Source organism: Argentina anserina, chromosome 3 (genome assembly GCF_933775445.1).
Source record: "Argentina anserina chromosome 3, drPotAnse1.1, whole genome shotgun sequence".
Taxonomy (NCBI): Eukaryota; Viridiplantae; Streptophyta; class Magnoliopsida; order Rosales; family Rosaceae; genus Argentina; species Argentina anserina.
Genome location: NC_065874.1, coordinates 34,709,872 through 34,733,397, shown reverse-complemented (window position 1 = coordinate 34,733,397; position 23,526 = coordinate 34,709,872). Strand labels below are relative to the sequence as shown.

At 37.1% G+C, this 23,526-nt stretch overlaps 2 protein-coding genes across 9 annotated transcripts; one reads left to right on the top strand and one right to left on the bottom strand.

Moving 5' to 3' along the window:
- Positions 1–462: 462 nt before the first annotated feature.
- LOC126789097 (uncharacterized) lies at positions 463–22,505 on the bottom strand. 8 transcript variants are annotated; one of them, XR_007671486.1, is made up of 6 exons: positions 20,755–22,505; positions 19,456–19,653; positions 19,124–19,147; positions 18,950–19,028; positions 18,590–18,675; positions 18,231–18,494 (listed from the first exon to the last, which is right to left on the bottom strand). XR_007671486.1 is itself a non-coding variant. In XM_050515162.1 (2 exons), the coding sequence occupies exon 1, from the start codon at positions 22,406–22,408 to the stop codon at positions 20,759–20,761; it is 1,650 nt and encodes a 549-aa protein (XP_050371119.1). In that variant the 5' UTR covers positions 22,409–22,505; the 3' UTR covers positions 463–505; positions 20,755–20,758. The 8 variants fall into 8 exon arrangements, 2 of the variants coding, with proteins under 2 accessions (XP_050371119.1, XP_050371120.1); XR_007671485.1 differs by having other exon boundaries at positions 18,950–19,147; positions 19,456–19,499; positions 19,583–19,653; XR_007671482.1 differs by having other exon boundaries at positions 18,230–18,494; positions 18,950–19,147.
- On the top strand, positions 4,433–17,117 carry LOC126789096 (vacuolar protein sorting-associated protein 52 A-like). Its single transcript, XM_050515160.1, has 19 exons — positions 4,433–4,786; positions 4,981–5,038; positions 5,219–5,314; positions 6,223–6,324; positions 6,493–6,576; positions 7,176–7,256; positions 7,686–7,829; positions 8,507–8,598; positions 9,793–9,874; positions 10,737–10,919; positions 11,634–11,749; positions 11,856–11,914; positions 12,135–12,235; positions 14,647–14,697; positions 14,839–15,018; positions 15,134–15,268; positions 15,470–15,544; positions 16,420–16,477; positions 16,616–17,117. The coding sequence occupies exons 1-19, from the start codon at positions 4,734–4,736 to the stop codon at positions 16,918–16,920; spliced, it is 2,055 nt and encodes a 684-aa protein (XP_050371117.1). The 5' UTR covers positions 4,433–4,733; the 3' UTR covers positions 16,921–17,117.
- Positions 22,506–23,526: the final 1,021 nt, after the last annotated feature.

Below are 23,526 nucleotides of genomic sequence, written 5' to 3'. Positions count from 1 at the left end.
AACTCAGAGTGTTAATCTTGGATCACAATTGAGTCGGAGAAACTTCAGGCTCTAATAATTATCGCAGTATGTATTCAACTACTCAAGCAAATAACTATAGAACCTGATTTTGTACTTCTTCCTTTTTCGCAACTTGAAACTTCTTATCTCATGAATTATCAACAATCCCTGCAAATTTAAGAGGAAACGTGTTACTTGTACTTCGATCAACTAAGACAATCGCTTAGATTAAAGAGATAAACCTTGGATGATATCCTGAAACTCTACTGCAAAAACCCAACGAAAGAACCCTTAAACTTTCTCCAAGCCTGATCAAGTGTTATTAAGATTTCCCCATTTTAACAGCAATTTTAGAGAGAGAATGAAGCCCAATCATTTTCAGTGCACCTATACAGATTTCCTCATTATAACAGCATTCCACCAATATCAGCACCATGCATGCATTACTCATTCATGCAACAATGACAGCATTTTCAGTGCTAGTATCCCCATCCTGTGAGGCAATCTGAAAATGAGATCGGGGACAAGTGGACAACAGTTCAGCAACCTGACAAATATAGACAAGCCTATTACTTTCAAGATAGTGGAAGTTTGGTAGCAAAGTTGACAAGATATTAGACAAGCTATTATTTTCAAGTTAGGAAAATGTTGTATTTATTTCAGGAGAATTATTATTCTACCTTTGTGTGTGTCTTAGTCTTATTGGTTTCCAATTAGAGATAGATTCGCATCTCTGTAATAGATTAAGACTCCGAATCATGTGGGATTCAAGTGATGTAATGCTTTTATATATATATATGCCCTCATATCATTCAATAATACACAATTTTCATCCTGAAACACCACGATAAACACAATTTTCTTTGTCTTTTTGATCAACTACAATAAATACTTGACACAAGTCGCATAACTCCAGATCAACAGTGAGGTATTAATCCATACAGAATATGTAGTTTCTTTCTTACACCAAATGAAACTACGGAAGTATACCTTGGATGATACCCTCAAACCTACTGCAAACACCCAAGAAGAATCCATATAAACTTTTTGATGATTGACGACTCTAGTGTTCAAGATGATTTTCTACAGGCCTGATCAGATGATGAACTATTAAAACTTTGATGGGCTATATTAGAGTGAGAGTAGTATTAAATACGAGAATGAAGCAAATCATTTCCCTCATTACAGCAGCACTCCACCAATATCAGCACCATGCATGCATTATCCATTTACCCTACGTCCTCACCCACCAATAACAGCATTTTCAGTGCCAGTACATATCCCAGTATTCAAAGTTTCAAACAGTCTCTATGAGACAATGAGATGAGGGACAGAAAATCAAACTGAGATCAGGGACAGCTGCTTAACAACCTTGACAAGAAATTAAACAAGCTGTTGTTTTCAACTCAGTGCAAGTTAGGTAGCAACCTTGACTCTACTAGGCAAGCTATTATTTTCAACTTAGTGGAAGTTAGGTGGTCTACTTCATATTGATGAGAAGTTCTTTGAGTGCAATTATGATTTTAAGTGCAAAACTCCATTTAAACTTTAGTATTTTGGATTGATGTTGAAATTTCTAATGTCATTGTTTCTTGTCTAACACTGAACTTCTTCTTGAATTACACAAACCAGTCTCACCCTAGTTTTGTGCTTGAATGAGACATTTTGTCAAGTTTTTAACATGTATGTGCTATGTTAAGAACTACAACACGAAAGATTATAACACCGCAAGCGAATCTGTTGGAAACCATCTACATTAAAACTAATCTTCACATAGGATTAGCAAATGCCATGGGCAGGACAGAGTAGATGCTGAATCTGTTCAAAAAAAGTTTGGACATCATTTGGATCCGGAGGGCGTCATTTTGTCATGAAAAATTCTATGGTGCAGCGTTGTATGCGTGCAACGTCCTTAATCCACCGTCTATACGCCCCACAGACCCCACATGCATTTCAAGACACACTCTATCCACCGTCTGATTCGGTATTGTCATAAGGATGTGCTATAATAAGACTGGTTAAAACGATGACTTTAATAAAGTGCCGTGGCACGTGTTAAGGAGAAGCAGAGCACGATGAAGCTATCTTTGGCTTATCTGGAGTGTAAAATTTCTAGAAGTGTCATCCAAGCAACTAATTTTCTGTGGATTCCAGGTATCAGGGAATGCTAAAGGACCTCAGGCTCACTTTTAAATCATAATATGCTTATCTCGTGCACCTGTGAAACAGATGTGAGCATTGCACAAACAGAATAGTAAGTTGTAAGAATTAATATTGATGTGTAACTGTGTAAGTGACTCAAAATGAGTTGAATCTATATAGTACAGCATATAGGCTTACTGTGACCAACTGGAATGGCCAACCAACAATATAATGAAGCAAGAAGCTAAAACAACCATAAGCCTGACATGAACTGAATAGCATCATTTCAAAAGTGAATCAAACCATGCGGGAAAAAAAGACCTGGTCAGCATGTAAAGAATCCATCCTTGCAATCTTTCATTCTTTTGTCAAATTATAGAATGTTTCCACTCGAGTCGTTGCCCTGTAAAGAACCTCAGTATCCACTTCCACCCTCATGTACCCATCAAACTCAACTGGATGTCCATTATTCAGAGCTGTAGTCTCATTGTACCACTCGCTTGTATTACTCCACAACTCCTTGTAAATTGTAATCATCAAGCAAGTGGAGAAAAGATAATGGTTACTTGTTATAATCATCCTCCACTAAAGAAATGCGTACAGCTTTAAAGAGAAAGGAAGTTGACTGCACACTAGCCACCACTACATGGCTAGAAGAGATAGAAAAGGAATGGAAAACTCCTATTTTCGATTCAGATCTTGAATCCGACGAAATGGAAAACTATGACTCATATGCCCCCTATGACTTTGATGAGGAAGACATCAAAATATTATTAACAGGATGGAAGGATGATCGGTGGCCGAAAAGGATGTGAATGGGTGCCGACACTACAAATTCATTTATACAAAACAAACATTCATCGCGCCCTTAACAAATGAAATCAAAGAAATTAAGCATATCCAAGAAAGACATATCAAAATGATGATCAACTTACATGATGGGAGTCATGGGACAAATCTGCATCCATTATCACAACAAAATTCCCAGACGCATGCTTCAATCTATGAATGTAAGCCGTTCCTGCAAAATCGCAGACAACGAAAGAATTGGTTATCAAACCTAACAACAATGTATCGCATCCACATTTCATTTACCAAATCCAAGTTATCCATCTCAAACCAGACAAGTTTTCAATTAAAGAGCTACGACACTCACCCCAACCAAGTTTCTTCGGTCTAGCTTGCAACAGCTGCAGCAACACGTCAACATAAAAACAACCAAATCAATCAAACCCTAAACTCAAAATCCACAACTATATAGAAGCTTATGCTTACGATGCGATCCTGACCGTACAAGTCCTGCAATTGCTGAACATTCCATGGTTTTCATGTTATGCTAACACGCTTGATGGAGTAGAGAAACACCTACTTAAAATAAAGGTAATTACGATTTTATTTCATGTGTTCTTCGTTCATGATTTAGGATTTGGAACTGAAACATATATATTTGGGTATTGTCTGTTTTCTCTTCACTATGATTTTCAATTTAATTGCCTTAGAATCCGCTTCATGCAATCCATGAAATTTGAATTGTAACCCATTTGATTTTTAGATGATCTATGGGATTTATTTCTACGAAAAAGATTGAAAGGATTGAATAAGGTTTAGTTTGACATCAATGTGTTATGACGTTCACCATATTTAGATGAATTCAAAGAAAATAGTATGAAAAAGGGTAATATAATTAAAAAATGGTTCATGAGTGAACAAAGTGGTTCATAAGGTGGCAATAGTCACTCTCATATGAAAAACAGGAAAATATAATTAAAAAGGCTAAAGAAAAAAAAATTAAAAAAAAATTAATGAACTTTTCTCCACGGAGACATGACAAGTTAAGAAGTGAGTGTGGCTCGTTCACACAAACAATGCACAAATTTCACTCTGCAAATAAACAATATTGTCTATTTGTCTTGAAGGCCTACATAGAAGACGATAGAGTCGACATTAAAATGGACTAACCAAAAACCTGAGAAAATTTAGAAGTGTATTCAACTAAAATACTAGAGTCTCTACCTCTGCTTCCCCAAAATACAACATTCTTAACACATAACGCATGTCTCTCAACCAATTACTTACCAACCGAACCAACACGTATCGGTAACCGGAGGTTCCGGTTAGTTCGACACAACCAAATCAATAGGGTACGATAGTGCTACATGATTTCGTATAGTATGACGAATGGTAATACTGTACCGTACCGAATTCTTGTAAATATTATAAATTGCAAAATATGCCAAACCTTTGCAGAAGACGAGATTCGAACCTCAGACCTCTAACAAAACTGAAAAATTCTAAACCCACACACTGCCCTTTAATTAGATCGTCCCTCCTCCATTTTCTGTTTCAATTTCCTTGTTCTTTTATCTTCTTCCTTCTCCGCTAGATCGAAAATTACAGATCTGAACAGGGAGGTCTCTCTTTGCCTCACCTCCTTCTCTGCCTTCGGCTCTTCCCATCTCATTAGAGGCACGCCGACCAAAGCATAGAGTTCTCAATCAACCACCGCACTTGTGCACTTCTGTAACCGACCGAGATATGGTATCCGATTTGCGATACCGACAGAGGGTCGGTCGGTAGGTGGTACGAGAAAAATGGGGTCGGTATTTGCATTTGATTTAGGTGCTGTTGAGGAGGATGCTTCGAGGTATCTTCTCCTCTATAGTCTTCATACATTATTAAACTGAACCTCAACATGGCTGTTAAGTAACTTTGAACAGTGATTACAAACTCTGGGGTTGAAAGTTGGATTGCAAAAAGTCGACATGTTACACACATTAAGTTGATTACAACTGGAATACACTGTATAGTGTCGTCTCACTTGTAACTTGTGTTCCTCAGTGATTACGTATCGTTGGACGGACTGCAACAAGAATTAGAAGAATGTAAAAATGATGAAGTAAGTAACATGTATCACTTTCTATGCTTTTCTCCCCTACTTGGTTTGGTCTACTTCTCATGCATCATGTTTTTCTATTCATCCTATTTCTTCAATGTCAATGGGAAATTACTCTATTTTGCTACTATTCATTATTTGGAAGCTGCAAATTTGCGGTATATTGTCTATTATTTAATGCAGGTAGTCAAGGAAATTTTGTCTAAGGGTACAAAACGACGGGATTATACAAAGGGGGTTGAGAACAACATACGACAAGTTGAATTGGACTCGATCCAGGTATTATATATGCTCCTCCAAAATCTCTTTACGTTGTTTCGCATTTTCAGAATTGTTAATTTCTGTTGCAAGATTTATGCCTGTTAGTTCTAGGGAACCAGGTTTTGGTTAGTGACAGGAGTGGATGTCTGTACTGTCAATTTTTCGGCTTCTTCATTGGGTCACCTTTCAGACCATGTTCCTACTCTTCAGCTGCGAAATATGCTAACTATAACTAGGGTTTTTGATATTGACTTTCCAAGCATGTTTAGTCATGATGGACTATTATTTTCTGATTCCTCTATTTTCTTTTTTGGGTTCTCAATTCATCATGCATTTGTTAGGAGGTCTTAAATTTCAAGATGTATGTTTTATTGGAATGGAACAATCTTCATGGATGATGTACTGCATATATTCTAGATATAGCTATATGTTTTAGAATGAGGGGTTGGAAATGAATCTTGTCTCACTGAAGTACCCAAAAACTGTCTATGCTCACTTTGAATTGTCCTAAAGCGCTGTTTAGTGACTTTAATGAAGATGATCTATAACTAACTTAAAAGTAGAGATGGAATTGATTGGCTTATCTACTATACTTGGGTCAGGTTTTAAACTTTTGATCCAGAGATCACTTAACGATGTGCAAATTTCTAAGGCATAAAGTGTTTGGAATCAAATGTCTGGCTTGAAATCCTAGTCGATGTGAAATGATGTTAAGTTTTAATTTTGATACAACTCAAATATTTCTTGTAACATTGCATGGGTAGGTTTATGAGCCATTTATGTATTGAAACATACTCACATGCTGACTGTTTTTCTTTTTTTTTTTGTTAATTATTTGTTCCCGGCACCAGTCGTTATTATCTGTGGCAATGGTTTTGGGAATCTTTGTAATGAACTACAGGTACTCACTTTGTCCAATACTGCAGGATTATATTGAAGAAAGTGATAATCTGGTATCTCTTCATGATCAAATTCATGATTGTGACAGCATCTTGTCACAGATGGAAACTCTTCTCAGTGGATTTCAGGTACCTTGGTCCTTTATTATTTTGCTATAATTATCTTCTTTCATCTGCACGCAGCTGTACTCAAGCTCGTTATATGTCTCATTTTCCTTACACTCAAATGGATTGTTCCTTGTTGACATTGTAAATCTATCATCAATTGCCATTAATACTTGAGTAACTCTTATCCAGGCAGAGATTGGTTCAATCAGTTCTGACATCAAAATTCTCCAAGAGAAGTCTATGGATATGGGTTTAAAGTTGAAGAATCGCAAGGTATCTTTTGTCCTGTCAGTTTTTCTTTTGAGGCTGAGAATAGTTTTTCGGTATTGACTAGGTTTCCCCTTTTTTGTTTGTGCAACAAAAATGGTGGAAGGTTGGTTCATGTATTGTTTTATATATTTTTTTTGTCTAAAAAATTTTAGTTGATACATCATACATGTGATGAAATAGTTTTGGAAGAGAGGTCCACAAAAGTCTAACAGATAACAGAAATCAAAGGAAAAAACATCAAAAGCATTTAGACTGCTAGCAAACCATACACAGAAGACATAAATCAACCTAGAGATATCGTCCAATCTATACTTGAAGAATCGGTGTAATTTATGATGCCTGAGACAGATTGCCCTAAAGCTGACAGGACATTACTCTCTGAAATCTCAACCTTATTCAACACATTACTCTCTCCCAAGCCATTAAAAACTTTCTTGTTAGATTGCTGGATAGTATACTTGTCTGAAAGATGACATAGATTTTTCCTTTTTTCAATTAGTAGTTCTTATCGCTCTTATTTTTTATATTCTTCTTTTTTGCTTCTATTTATTTATTTATTTTTTGGCTGTACATATTGATACACATTGAATGATGGGTAATAGGTGGCAGAGTCAAATTTGGCAAAATTTGTCGAAGACATTATTGTTCCTCCAAGGATGGTTGATATAATTAATGATGGCGAGGTTTGCCTTCTTTTTTATTGTTTTTATGTTTCTTCCTCTGAAATTTGATTGATTTGACTAGCATTAGTCTTTTTCTAACTTTGTATATTGAAGTTGAAACCTTTTCCTAGAGATAAATCTTACTTCTCTAATGCAATACGCAGTTGTTACTCCATACCGACGTCGGTTATAATTTTATTGTATTTCCTCAATTCTTTTCATTTCCTAAATAAAATCTATCTTTTCAGTTATCTTTTAGTTTAAAATTATGGTAATCAAAGGTTACTTTTCTAATTCTGTAGATTAAGAATGTGTTCATGCTATATTATCTCAAGTGAAACTTAATGGACGGTTACATGTTGCTCACCTTTTTGCTCATTGAATCCTCATCTCATAATGTTATCTTCTTTTCTTTGCTTTTGACACACTCATTGTGGAATTTTTATCCAGGTGAACGATGAATATTTGAGAACTCTAGAGATTCTTAGCAAGAAGTTAAAGTTTGTTGAAGTGGATCTTATGGTTAAATCTGCCAAAGCTCTAAAAGATATTCAGCCTGAGCTCGAAAAACTTAGACAGAAAGCAGTTTCCAAGGTTGTAGTCAGAGTTAGCAATACTGGCTCATCCACATCACTTAATTGCTCTATGTGATTGTATTTTGAGTTATTGACTACTATATTCCACATAATATAGAAGTGGTCTGTGCCAGTAATAATTTAAGTGTCCTTTTTGCCAAAAGTAATGATATAACTGCCCTTTAACTTGTTTTATGTACTAGTCAAGTTGACAAATATAGAAAACCCTGTCAGTTAAACATTTATCATGTTATTTTCTACTGCTATACAGACCAGAATCTACTATAAGGAGTGTGTCCAATAACTTGCAACAATTTGGGGGAGGGACTTAGTAATTAGTACTCTGAAGTCCCCAAGTCTTTTCAGTATTTTGTTTATAGTTATGAGGTGAAATGGTACTTAACACCAAAGTTACAACTGGATAGATTATGTTTGGCCATATTGTATGTTAGACTCTTCAGCTTTATGCACATGATACCTGATACATTATAGGTTTCATGGTAGAGACATGTAATGTGGATGAATTCTATTGAGCTCCTATGGATTACTTAATGCCATCATAACCGATTATTCTTAGATTTTTAATGGACATACCTTGAAACTCATTTTAGTTAACGCATTCTTCTATTTTATTTAATATGTTTTTCTTTCTTGAATACTCTGCAACTTCTAATCTGTTTTTACTATTGTTAGCAGGTGTTTGACTTCATTGTTCAGAAGCTTTATGCATTGAGAAAACCTAAAACAAATATCCAGATCCTTCAACAGAATGTTCTCTTAAAGTACAAGTGAGTAACTTGTTTAGTGTTCTCAATTGATTTGCTAACTGGCTTTCATCAATATCATAACATCCGGATCCTTCAACAAAATGCTTCTTTAGCATTCCAATGAATGGAGCCTGTATAGGAGTCACAACTGATAGTATAGTTGGTTTCTCAGGTCAGTGAAAAATTCCATTGACAGCTGTGGCTGCAGTTTTTGTGAGTCTATTTAAGACATCTATTATGGGGATAGATGTTTTGGAGGAGTATAATTTGAGATTTTTGTTTTATTATGTTTAGTTTGGTTAATATAGATTTAACTATGGTTCGAAAAAGATGGCAGAATGACGAGTACATAATTATAAAGAGGAGAGGAAGGAATGATATAAATATGGAAGGTATATGTGTCTTCAATTTACCAAAGACTGAATATACTACTGTCAAACTCGGTAAACATAAACATGTTTAGAGACTCTTTTCAGTAATGATCATTAAATAACTGTGCTTGGAGTCACGTAAAATGGAAAGTTCAATTCATTTGAAAATGGTCTCAAATTTTTGTGTCTAAATGATTGTTTAGTATGCAACCATAAATGAGACTACGATTATTGGACATGTGACATCTATTCTTGTATCAATTTATTTTTACCCTTCTGCCAACATGAGGTCTATAGTCTTAAGCTATGTAGCATGGATATGGAAAAAAAAGGGTATGCCCATATCATACCCGTGTCGGATACGGGTAAGGTCCGGATACGCTGCATATACATACCCTTGAATGAAAAAACGTATCTTGACGATGTAGTGCAAAATTGACCCAGCGGATATCCCTAGGGTACAGTTTTGGATACGTTTTTGGGTAAAATTGTCATTTTGGCATTAAAATTATTATGTTTAGAACTTATTATCTTTGAACTTGTTAAGAATTTAATTGATGGGATTTTATGTGTTCTAATTGATTTTCTTAAGCAAATTCTGGAATTTATCATGTATATATATATCATATATTATTTTACTAAACGTAAATAAACGTATCCGTGTAGCGTTTTTTGAGAAAAAAACATATCCCCGTGTCATGCCGTACCCGTACTATTACTAGTGCATCGTAGGTCTTAAATAGACTAATTCTGGAGTGATTTTGGGATTTGGTCCCTTCCTTTTTGTTAGTTAGTTTTTTTTTAAAAAAATGTTACATTTTGTTGATTTGAGTATTTAATGCAGGTATGTTATTTCGTTCCTCAAGGAACATGGAAAGGAGGTATATGTTGAGGTTCGTGGAGCATACATCGACACAATGAACAAGGTCAACATTTGAACTGATGATCTATGACCTCTCTGTGAATTTTGATGTAGAATGTGGGATATTTTGTTTTGCTTAAAGTGATTTTTGTTTCCTCTCCTATTCTGGACGTTTACTTGTCTTTTGATTGTGTTCTACCTGTCAATTATGATGTAGAAGATCTGTGATATATCTCTTTAGGTTAAAATACTTTGTTTCCTATCCTTTTCTGGACAATTACTTGTTTAGTTTCTCTTTAAATTGTGTGTCTTATAAACTTATTTTCAAAATAAAGAGCCCTAATTTTTTAGGGTTGGCACTTGCTACCCTTGGAAACATATGTTTACTGCTTTTACCCTACCAGGTGAAATCTCCCCCTCCCTTGTTTTGATGTTTTGAGGAAATTGTGATCGAGTTACGATACTTGCGAAAGACTAAATTCTTTTTTTTGGCTGCATTTTTGTATAAGTAGTGTGCACAAACTGTATTTCCTTGTTCATCGGTATGATATGACACTATTTTGATCATCATGTAATGTAGATTTATCAAATTGGTTCTTTTAGAGCCTCCCCAAACTTGAAACTTGATGTCATGTTTTCTTGAGGTTTTATGGTTTATACATTACTCATCTCATGTTCCATTATTAACTTTATGATGCAATCAGGCTATTTCCATTAAACCATTTAAGGATTTATACAGGCGTTTTTGTATGGAATATACCTATGATAGAGAAAAACAAATTGGTTTCAGACCATCGGTTTTAAAGCTCATTCATTGTGCATAGTACGTTGCTTATGGCTTTATGCACTACTATGACTTATTTGATTAGTATGATATGAAGGATAAGTATCTTATTAAGATCTTTTTTTTATTTTTTTATTTGCAGGTTCTTAGTGCACATTTCCGTGCTTATATTCAAGCACTTGAGAAACTACAGTTGGATATTGCCACATCTAGTGACTTAATTGGGGTGGAGACGAGAAACACAAGTCTATTTTCAAGAGGAAGGGAACCACTGAAGAATAGGTCGGCTGTTTTTGCTCTTGGGGAGAGGATTAAAATTTTAAAGGTACTTTCCTTTTCTTTTAATTTCTGTGACTAATCAGTAATCTGATTAAATTTAAATTGTTGGGAAAAATCTTTGTCTCTCGTATGCTCGGTAACAAGTTGGTATGATTACTACTTGAAGAGAATCAGAGAGAGAGAGAGAGAGATAGGTTGCAGTGGTGTTGGTATGATTTCTACTTGAAGCTATAAAGAGAATCATTACAGATAGGAGCCTTGAAGTAGAATTGATATAACTAGAGATTGGAGCTTTCTGTGACCTTAGAATGAGATAGTATTTTGAATCTGTGGACTGGTGTTATATGTTATTCTCGTAATTTTAGCTTCAATTGATGTGGTGCCCTATTGAAGGGGAGATGTGTTCAATATTTATCCTGTGGCTGCACTAACAAAAGTGAGGCCTTCATTTGTTTTAAGATTCAATAGAAATATATTGAGGTTTTTTACCTGTTATTTCGATTTCGTTTGTGAACATTTTGGAAGAGACATTTGAATTAGTAGCAACCTTGAAATGTGAAGCAAATAGGTTTTATGACAAATTACCTCTACACTTGATTTTTTTTTAAATATGCTGGTCTTAAATTGTAGCCTTAGATCATCGATTTAGTTTGTGTAGAAATGGAAGCTTTTGTAAAAAACAAACGATATTAGTCCTGTGAAAGTGCAAACTATCTTGCAAAGAACACATGTCATCGTTTGTACTTCTGTTTTTCATCAGGAAATTGAAGAACCTGCATTAATTCCACATATATCTGAAGCGAGCTCCATCAAGTATCCGTATGAGGTGCTCTTCAGGAGCTTGCACAAGCTGCTGATGGACACTGCTACTTCTGAGTACGTTTTCTACCACTAGATATTTATTACTACATGGAGTACATGCTAATTAAAGATTGCCCATACTGAATACTTTTTCTCACAACCATTTCCTTTCTATCTGCAGGTACCATTTCTGTGATGATTTCTTTTGTGAAGAATCCATATTTTATGAAATTTTTGCAGGTAAATCTGACAGATGTGTTTTTAAATATTATGAGATGGTTTATTCAAAATTGTGTACTGATTCCAATACAAATAGCAGAAAGCTCATTTGTGTTTTTCAGAATGTACTGTGCTTATCTATTGGTGACTTTGATTGGATAATATTATTACTTTCTTTTCTCACGCTTTTTTTTGGGGGTGGGGGCCTCCTTTTGATAACTTTTGTCTGCTCATTGACCAGGTCCATTTGCTGTAATTGATGAACACTTCAATTCAATACTTCCAAATTGTTATGATGCTATTGGTGTAATGCTTATGATCCGCATTATACATCACCACCAGGTAATGTTTCCAAGTTCGAACCTTCTAACCTTGTAAGTTATGTATTTGAGCCACTTGCATCAGAACGTGTCTTTTGAAGTAGTTGCCATGTATAGTTAAAGGGTAGTCCATAGTTTCTAAAACTTAGTATTGTGAGATATGTGCAGAGCCCGCTATCTAGTGATGATACAATGATTCCTGGTGAGTCAAAATTGTATTTTAAAAGATAGTTGCACTTAGATTGAAGCCTAGCATGCACGTCATATGACTGCAATGTCGTTTAGTATGTTAAAAATATGATTAATCACGACATATCTCTGGACCTCCTTGTTGTGGCGTGCAAACCCTTTCTAAATGACCTCTTATAGTGATGATTTCACGTGAGTTAAAACATATTCGGAAGTACTGGATGCTTATGACTTGTCAGACCGATTTCATTGAAGAACTAAAAACTGTTGATTGAAACAGATTTGTGCTGTTGTATCTGGGTACGTTGTGTTATCATTAGTGTGCTTAGTCTACCGCATCTGAATATTGACCAAGAAGTTTTTATATCATCGCATGTACAGCTTTGCTGTTTGATTGTTGCTTTCATTATTTTTTATTTTTTATTTTTGAAAAGAAACAGCTTGTTATTAAGACAAAAGGCAGTAACCAACAGGGAAGCAGACAAGGAATCCGCTTTGAAATAAAAGGGACCAGATAGAACAGAGCTTAGCAGCCCATCTGATAAAGCTAACCCAAGGATTAGACTATTAGGGCTTAAACTACAACTGCTTGCCAATTAAGAATCATAAAAGAAAGACTATAATCCCTAAAATCCTTAGTTGTAGAAGCCCAAAGTGATGCCCAGAAATTGACTCTCTCCCTCAGGTCATCCTTCTCCACCCCACCATAGGATTCAAACCACCCACACTACCGCTAGCACCCGACAACCCCAAAGGATTCTGGCCTTACTCCCTTTACCAAAAACTGCAGGGTTGTCTTTTATCAATTTACTCCTCTGTAGTGGAGTAATCTAGTCCACTCTTGCCTCCCTAAATAACTTCTTCCTTAAAAAGTTAACCACCTCACAATGCATAAAGACATGACCCACACTTTCCACTTGCACTTTACACAAAATGCACCAGTGAGGAGATAAGCAACATCCTGGTCGTCTCCTCTGAAGAACATCGCAGTTTTTGTCTTCCCAAGTGCCACGAGCCATCCCAAAATCTTCACCTTAGTAGGGGCCCTGACATTCCAAATAAACTTTGCTGGAGCAAAGAGTGGATCTAAGCCATCACTAATTAGAAAACTATGAAAAGATTTGCAAGAGAAAATTCCATCAGACTCAAACTTCCACCTACTCTCATCTGGTTTGGACTTCACTAATCTGACACTTTCAAGTATGAGCATCGAAGAGCAAACTCCGCAACCTCTTGATCATTTAAGTTTCTTCTAAACCCGAAATCCCAACTCATTGGAAAATTGAGCTGAATAGCTACTCTGTGAACCACAGAATTAGTGTGGCTTGATAATTTGAACAACCTTGGGAAATGTGACTTCAAAGGTTGATCTTCTAACCACGAATCTTCCCAGAACCTATTATTCTTCCCATTGCCAAGCACTAGTTTATGACAGAGTGAAAATTTGTAATTCCGGATGAGATGTTATTTCAGGGATTTCTACTTGATCCTCCCAAAACTGGTTTTGAATCCCATTCATTCACATCATAACCATATTTACTCCTTATCTCAGCATTTCATAAGGACTCTCTCTCTCTCTCTAACGGAAGTCTCCAAAGTCATTTCCCTAGAAAAGCTTTATTTCTTGCTAGTATTTTTCCAATTCTCAGCCCTCCTCTTTCTTTACTCTTCGACACTACCTCCCAACGAACTAGATGGTCCTTCTTACCCTCTCCGACTCCATCCCAAAGAAAATGTTTCAAAAGAGTTTCAATCCCCTTCACCACTCCCACAGGGATTTGGAATAGAGAAAGGTAATATGTTGGGAGACTAGTAAGAACTGCTTGAATCAATCAATGTCAGCCTACCCTCCCCCCCCCCCCCCCCCCCCCCCCCCGACAGAAAAGCTTTCTTCCAACCCTTCAGTCTCTCCTCAACCTTCTCTACAACTGGATTCCAAAATGATCCTTGCTTTGGGTTACCTCATAAAGGAAGGCCCAAATAGGCCAAACTCCCACTTCGCAACCTTTTATTTCTTTCCATTAAAAGTAAGGACACCAATTGTGGGGCCTTGAATCTAACTCTCTCCTTTCTCCATCTTTCTATACGCATATATACCTTTTTTTTTATCATTGGTGGAAGAAAATGGTTTTGACTGTAACATCTTGGAAATATCTGTTCCAATACCAAACCTTTTTGTCATTTAGAAACTTCTTTTCATACATTCACAAGTGTTTCGTAGCTGAAAGATATTTTTGTTTGCAGCTCATCATGTCTCGGCGGCGTATCCCATGCTTGGATTCATACCTAGATAAGGTGGGGTTATTTTGCCTGCAAATTAAATTTGATATGTGTGCGCACACCCACCTATGTGTGGATGGTGATGCAAAAACAACAGGTCAATGCTGTGTGTGTGGACATCCTTATATATCATAATTTGTTCTATGTATATTACAGGTCAATATCGCCCTTTGGCCTCGTTTTAAGATGGTATTTGACATGCATCTCAACAGCCTGCGCAATGCGAATGTAAAGACATTGTGGGAAGATGATGTTCATCCTCACTATGTCATGAGGCGATATGCTGAATTCACAGCTTCACTTATCCACCTCAATGTTGAATATGGAGATGGACAGGTTAGATGTAGAGCATGCATGAACTTGAGAGAAGAATTCTTAGGTTACTCATTTGGATTTTGATTACGCTATCAACTTAACGTCATTTGCGTAACTACCCTTTCATGAATTGCAGCTTGAATTAAATCTGGAAAGATTGAGAATGGCTGTTGATGATTTGCTTATGAAGCTTGCTAAAGCATTTCCAAGACCAAAACTGCAGACTGTGTTTCTGATAAACAACTACGATATGACTATTGCAGTGCTGAAGGTAATTTATTGTTTCTTATATCCTTTTTCTTTTGGTTGAGAATACTTTCATCAAGCACCTCAATCAGCAGTCAGCACTGAGTTCTTTCAAGGAATCAAAGGTTTTGGCTTAATATCTGAGGCTGTTCAGTCGTATAAGTTGCAGTATGTCTTTCACTGTCAATTTTAATTTTTTTTACAATGTTTGTCATCTCAATACTAGGAAGCTGGTCCGGAAGGTGGTAAAATTCAAATTCACTTTGAGGAACTACTGAAAAGCAACACAGCCTTATTTGTGGTAAGTGCTGGTCTACTTACTTTTAGAAAAAGTTACGTTACAAACGGAAACTTGCAATCTTGTTAGCAGTTGGAACTTTTGAGTTACAAGGGATGCTGAAGAGAGCTCATTTTGTTCCATTTTCAGTCTACATGATGATTCAGTCAATGTGGCATTTATACCTTGGACAATGCCTACAGAGATCACATTATGTTAGATTGTGTCCATAATATTTCGTGGCTTAAGTTGGTTTTTGTTTTTATGCTTTATCCATTCCTTTTACCTATTACATTCAATCTTACTTTGTTTTTTGGCTAACTTCGAGGAGAGCTTATGGGTAACAGAAAGAAGTTGACAAAAAAAAAAGGTGGATCTTACCATTATAAAGTAACCATTGGCTAACTGCAATGGTTCCTTTCAAATGTGGGCTTTATTATATATAAACAAAAGTGTGATTTCTGTCAAGGAATGACAGTATTTTACATCAGTGGCATTAGCTCTTTACTTGAATAATAAGCGGTTATCATGTGTGTTTTAATTGAGAATCCTTTTGAAAATGAATCGGGATTAGGTGTCATAACCTATCTTTGACTGAGCGAAACCTCTAGTTTATTTTTTGGACTTATGAAGTGTTGAGCATATATTTGGATGTGAAGGTTAATGTTCCTAATTGGGAACTGATGACACGCCAGTGTAGTTAAACTACCCTAAGCATATGGATTACCTCTGGCCAAATTGGTTCTCGCAGGTAGTTTCCTGGTGGGCTGGTACTAGGAACTAGTATACATATAATTGTGCGAGAAGTGGATAAGCACTCCAATGGGAGTTTACCTTTCTTAATGTATATTTCCTCTGTGAGCTGCTTCCTTATCTAATATTTTGCCTCTCTCTTGCAGGAAGAACTATTACTAGAACATTTTAGTGATTTAATCAAGTTTGTCAAAACCCGGGCTTGTAAGTTCTTAGCCAGCTGTAACCATTATTTTTCTCTACTTTTTTTTGTTTTGGAAAATGAAATAAAGGATGACATGTCACTATTCTTAGAATTGCTTATCAAATGTACTCATCTAATATTTACTTGTCTCTTATCAGCGGAGGACCCAGATGCGAATGTTGAGAATCCTGTAACTGGCACGGAGGTTGAACCACTTGTGAAAGACTTTGCAAGTAGATGGAAAGCTGCAATTGAGCTGATGCACAAGGATGTCATAACATCTTTCAGCAACTTCTTGTGTGGCATGGAAATTTTGAGGGCTGCAATGACTCAGCTACTGCTTTATTACACTAGGCTCTCCGATAGCATAAAGAGGATAGACCCACCGACAAATCTTAACAAGGATCTAGTGTCCATTTCATCTATCTTGTTTGAAATTAAGAAATACTCAAGGACTTTCTAAGTTTGGGTGCATATGGACTAATCTGGATTTGCAGTTGAGCATAGATTGTAGGGAAACAGATAAATGGAGATGAAGTTTAAGGTGTCAAATCAAAATGTCATTTTTTGACATCTGAATTGCTATTTCACATGTATATCACATTTTCTTGCAGACATTACATAGATGAATCTTCAAGCAGGATGGTTGGGAAAATGGAATTGGGGGTATGAAGAATCCAATTTGATGGGAGTCTCGAGTGAAAGAGCCTTCACCCTAGGAAGATATTTTTATTTTTTTTTCATATAAACAACTCAAATGTGAACTCTCAAACGTTCGCGGGGGATTATATCACTAGACTAATTGGTACTCTGGACCTAAAATTACTTTTAAATTGTATAAATGTTTATTGAAGTATTGTTTCTTCACTTTGAAACATGTTTGATTTCAACGTATTATTTCTGATTGCATCTGTGAACGGCTTGATCGAGCAGTTATTGAGAAGTCTCCCGACTTTATACCGTATGTTGTGGAAGGGACTCAAAAGCTAAGGACAGACATCTTGGCCATCAAAAGCTAAAATTGAAATAAAAAATTACAAAGGTAAAATAAAAAAGGGTTAACCATAGTTAGAGAAGAAAAAAAATAAAGGAACACACATCATCAAGATAGGAAGTGGGCACTACATAGCACGGAAGCTTGCCTTGACGACCGATTCCCGTTTCGGAAACGGAAGGGCGGGGAAGCGCGATTCCAGAAAAGGAGGGTTTGGGAGCGCGACGGAAGCGGCTTCCAAACTGGAAGCGCGGCAGAAGCGTTTTGATTCCTTCCCTTCCTCTATTTCATCAATTAATGTCTTGAGTCTGTTCTTGTTGTCTCATCTTCTTTCAATTTCTTCAAGCGGTTAAAGATGAATAGCATCAATTGATCTAATGTGTCAGAGAAAAGAGAAAGAATTGGGAAGAGATATGAAGAAAATATTGACGAGACAGAGAGAACACGAACATTTTTTTTATTCAATTTCATCTAGTGATGTCTCTTTGACTTGCACGTGGTCATTACCTTCACACTATATTGGACCCTCTTTTGTTTGAATTTTGACAAGAAGCTTTAATATTGCTATAACCAATGATAATCATGGTTTAGAAAAGAAATTATTAATAGTTATCAAGTTATTTTAAAACTGGATAAAATAATTTAAAAATAAAAGATAAAAATAGTATATAATATATATTTATTATTCTGACGTTTCAAAAACGCACCCGCTTCCTTAATTTTTGAAAAAAATCGCTTCCGCGTTTTCAAACGCTTCGCTTCCACGTACCCGCACCCGATTCCATGTGATATATCCATCGGGGAACAATCTTACTCCAAACACCAAAGTTTGCTGGGAAGGTCGATATCCATCTGCTATTACCTGGACTAACCGGTACACATATAAAAACCAATAAAGCTCTTTTTTTTTCCGTTTTGAGCAGATGAGACCTAAAAAAAAATGCCATATATAGAAAAGAAGAAAACAGGTGTGATGAAACCGTTTATGTCTAACTTAGGAATATAAAAATCCAATGGTCTGCCCCCTTCTCTGTCAGCCTTCTCTGTGAAGAAAAGATTTAGTGAGTTATGTAGACATCCTACATAAGTTCATAACATGATAACATGAAATACATATAATTCAGAAATAATTATCTACCTTTTGGTTGTGGAGTTTGCATTAGTCCATAATGTGCATATGGAAGATGGGCAGGATCCATAAGATTTTCAATCAAGACCTCGTACCTGTATGAGCAATAAAAAAAATCAAGCAAAGTTTCAATTAGACACTTGCATAACAAATTATTCTAGAAAATACAAACTTTTCTTTTCTATGTGACAGGCAGCCACTTCTGTTGTTGAATGAAAATAAGTACTTCAACATTCTTTGCAATTACATTGAATGAGACCCAATAGATCCATGCATGAGGTTTCATATCTGTGGAAGAGTCATTTCCCTTTGTGAAACATGATTGTATAATTGATAAATAAATAAATCAAAAATAACAACTTTACTTACCCATAAGGGATCTCTCTATTTCCCATCAAGCAAGTATGCGATGGATCATCCAGTTCTGGTATATAGGGAGGTTGTTTCTCTGTAAGAATGTCTTTGTATTCAGGATCAGCACTTGGCCAGAACCACACACAATTCTATTCTGCACGCTACTTGAATAAACTTATAAACACCTACACATGCTCTCTTGGAAGTGTGAATCTGCAGTTTTGGTTGAAAGATCATTAATTCAAGCATTAATGTAAAGATTACTGTCAAACAAAAAAAAACTTCCGCAAGAGGAAAAACGTAGAAAAAACTATTGCTCTTATGCTTAAAGTCATCATAATGATGCAAAACTATGGTATTATATGAAATCTTTTAGCTACTCTTTCTTTAAAGTTCATTACAGTTGCTGTCCTATTTTAGACATAGAAAAACTATATGAATTAAGCAAGCAGTTTGAAATTTGTATATTAGAGTTTTTAATCAGCATAACTAGCAATTTCTGTATGTTGTGATTGAATTACCGGAGGGCCATCCTTAGGTGCTTGAGGGATGAACTTGCAGTCACCTGCGCCATTAAAACACCAGTCATGATAAACACACTGCAACCTTCCCCACCGATCAACCCTCCCTTCAGGTAATGTAGCCAACCTGTAAGGACATGCATGCATTACAGCAGCATTCCACCAATATCAGCACCATGCATGCATTATACATCCACCCTACATCCTCGCCCACAAATAACAGCATTTTCAGTGCCAGTACATATCCCAGTATTCAAAGTTTCAAACAGTCTCTAGGAGACATGAGATGAAGGACAGAAAATCAAACTGAGATCAGGGACAACTGCTTAACAACCTTGACAAGAAATTAGACAAGCTGTTGTTTTCAACTCAGTTCAAGTTAGGTAGCAACCTAAACTAGGCAAGCTATTATTTTCAACTTAGTGGAAGTCAGGTGGTCTACTTCATATTGATGGGAAGCTCTTTGAGTGCAATTATGATTTTAAGTGGAATTACTCCATTCAAGCTTTAGTATTTTAGATTAATGTTGAAATTTCTAATATCATTGTTTCTTGTCTAACACTGAATTTCTTCTTGAATTACACAAAAACCAGCCTCACCCTAGTCTTGTGCTTGAATAAGACATTTTGTCAAGTTTTTAACATGTATGTGCTATGTTAAGAACTACAACACGAAAGATTATAACACCGCAAGCGAATCTGTTGGAAACCATCTACATTAAAACTAATCTTCACATAAGATTAGCAAATGCCATGGCAGGACAGAGTAGATGCTGAATATGTTCAAATAAAGTTTGGACATCATTTGGATCCGGAGAACGTCATTCTGTCGTAAGGATGTGCTATAATAAGACTGGTCAAAACAATGACTTTAATAAAGTGCCGTGGCATGTGGTAAGGAAAAGAAGAGCAGGATGAAGCTATCTTAGGCATATCTGGAGTGTAAAATTTCTGCAAGTGTCATCCAAACAACTAATTTTCTATGAATTCCAGGTATCGGTGAATGCTAAAGGACCTCAGCCTCACTTTTAAATCATAATATGCTTAGCTCGTGCACATGTGAAATAGATGTGAGCATTGCACAAACAGAATAGTAAGTTGTAAGAATTAATATTGATGTGTAAGTGACTCAAAATGAGTTGAATCTATACAGTACAGCATATAGGCTTACTGTGACCAACTGGAATAGCCAACCAACAATATAATGAAGCAAGAAGCTAAAACAACCATAAGCCTGACATGAACTGAATAGCATCATTTCAAAAGTGAATCAAACCATGCGGGAAAAAAAAAGGATGACCTGGTCAGCATGTAAAGACTCCATCCTTGCAATCTTTTGTCAAATTATAGAATGTTTCCACTCGAGTCTTTGCCCTGTAAAGAACCTCAGTATCCACTTCCGCCCTCATGTACCCATCAAACTCAACTGGATGTCCATTATTCAGAGTTGTAGTCTCATTGTACCACTCGCTTGTATTACTCCACAACTCCTTGTAATCATCAACCAAACGAACCTTGTACTGAGACCTCAGTTTGTCAAAGTAATTATAGAATGGTTCATTTGTGGCTATATACAAATTCCTCCAAGGCTGAACCATACCCTTAACCTTCTCGAGTAGCTGGTCAGGGGATGTATCATAATCCAGATGAGGCCAGAGCTGCGTATTCTTGGCCTTCTCCCCTCGCACAACATGAACAGCATCAAAATCCCAATCCATCCGGCCGCTGATCTCAGAAACAATGTTCATCAATCTCTTTGACTTCCACAAAGCATGCCACGGCCTCTGAATGTACTTGGCAGCTTCTCCTTCGCACACCCTGAACCAGTAATTCTCTGGCTCCGGCGCATCAAACTGCCTCCACAGAACCGTGCTCCTATCTTTCTTGAGTTGCATTGGCGTAATCTTGTGGCTCCCAACCTTCTTAACAGGCAGCTTCCTCTTATGGCTCCTATCCCACTTCTTCCAATCCCTCAGAAACTCACCCTCCTCCACAATCGGCGCAGCCTCCTTCAAATGCTCGAAATCAAAATAATACCGAAAGTCCTTCCCTTCCTCATCCTTATTAGTAGTGGGATTGTAACTCCCTGACAAGCACACACTCAAATCCATGACAAATGTCCTGTTCAAATACATTGCCTCACCTAAACCACACAAGAAACTCCACATGTACTGATTCATCCCCTTGCAGTAGTCCCCTCCCCGCGAGTAGTACAAGTACCTGCCCCTCCTGAAAGTCCTCTCCCCCAGGCCGCTGGGAATGGTATCATTAATCCCCTCCTCAACGCCGCCACCGTTTGCGCGACCACCGGGCCTACTAGTCCTAGTGGGGCGTGCATTCACACCGGAATGCCACCCTCCGGCGTGCACCACTTTGTAGGTGCAATTCACTCCGAAGCCAAACTGAAACCTCCTAAAATCCCTGTACCTCCTCCAGGACTTGTCCTTCTTGTTCCTAAACCTCCAAAACACGTCACACTCGTCGCCTTTGGACCCGTTGACCGGAACCCGGTACTCCAAAAACACAACCGTCTTGAACAGCCTGAGATTGAACCTCTCGACCGCAATCAACACTCTCGGGTCTGAGCAGTTCACGGTGGTCTGCAGCTCCTCCCCGGCGCAGGCAGAGTCGAGTTTGGCCTCGGCGGTCTGGATGACGGCCTCGGTGATCCGGCTGTCGGGAGGGGCAGCAGCCGGGGAAATGAGGAGGAGATCCTCGCCGGTGTTGAGGATAGAGTTGTCATTGTTGAAAGTAGCGTTGATTCGGGAGTCGGTGAAGAGCTTGGTGAGGGCAGGAGCGGACTGGAGCCAGGGATCTGGGGGTTGGTAGGTGATGGCGATCGCAGTGATGATAAGGACGGAGAAGACGAACACTGAGAAGCAGAGATTGCTGATGAGCTTGATCATGTTCTGCCCGATGGGCTCACTGCTGGGGCTTGATTCTTTCATCTTCATTCTCTCTCAGGATTGATTGAGATTTGGATCTGCAACACAACCAGAACCAGTCTAAAAGAGTTTTTGTCTTTCACAGTTTCACTTGCTTCTACTTCACTTCACTTGACTGCTGCTGGGAGCGAAAATTCCACGTCACTTTATGCAAAACACCAATTTCAAAGAAAAAAAATTACTTATTCTTTTTTTTTTTTGAGAAAAATGTCCTTGCTAGATTATTTCATTATTAATAGATAATTAGGAGTACCGAGGAGGACATAGAACCTAAACTTCGATCAACAGAGCAACATTCATTAACGAGAACATCAAAAATAACACTAATTGTCTGTCTCTAAAAAATATTTATTTTATTTATGTGAATCCTTGTAATTTTCTAGATCTACATCTTGATACCGGTGAATCTATTCCTCAACATCCGTCTCATCTTACTGAGATTAAGGTAATTCTTTATGCCCTGAAAAAGAGGTAATTCTTTCAATTATTTGATATTTACTACAGTGTGTATAATCATCAATGTTATCAGAGATTAATACTACTGCGTGTGTTGATCTTGAGATTATAATTGCTATGATTAATATCTAGTGACCTGACTCTGGTCATCGATCATTTGCTATGTAATAGATTTGATCCGAAATGAGTGAATTGAGCAATGACGATCTGATGCGATTCAAGTGCGTCTCTAAAAGGTGGCATCCCGTCCCAGGTTCATAGCCAAGCACCTTCACAATTCCGTCCACAACAATTTATCTACTAGCATTGCTGTGAAACGATTAGTTCATGATGATGAGACTGTGGTAGTGTCATTGCTTAATTTTCAACATAATGACAACGCGGATGGCAAGCCTGATGAGCATTGCTTTCTTTCCAGTGTCCAATATATCTCTATTCCGTATTTTAAAGGGGCTTACAATCCTCCAGTTGTAATCAAAGGTCATGGCAATGGGATCATTTGTCCTAAATGTACCACAGACTGGTGAGGTGATTTTATGCAATCCAGCAATTAAGGAATTCAAGCTTGTTCGTCTCCCTCCATACTTTCCAGAACGTCAAGTCGAATGGCTGTTCAGAGAGGCTACGTGATTTGGATATGATCCGGACTTGAAAGAATATAAAGTTGTTAA

Excerpts from the sequence above, each read along its gene's own strand:
- LOC126789096 (XM_050515160.1), top strand. The coding sequence starts at position 4,734 with ATGGGGTCGGTATTTGCATTTGATTTAGGTGCTGTTGAGGAGGATGCT. Across the intron at positions 9,875-10,736 it reads ACATCGACACAATGAACAAG|GTTCTTAGTGCACATTTCCG; the intron begins GTCAACATTTGA and ends TTTTATTTGCAG. Across the intron at positions 11,750-11,855 it reads ATGGACACTGCTACTTCTGA|GTACCATTTCTGTGATGATT; the intron begins GTACGTTTTCTA and ends TTCTATCTGCAG.
- LOC126789097 (XM_050515162.1), bottom strand. The coding sequence starts at position 22,408 with ATGAAGATGAAAGAATCAAGCCCCAGCAGTGAGCCCATCGGGCAGAAC.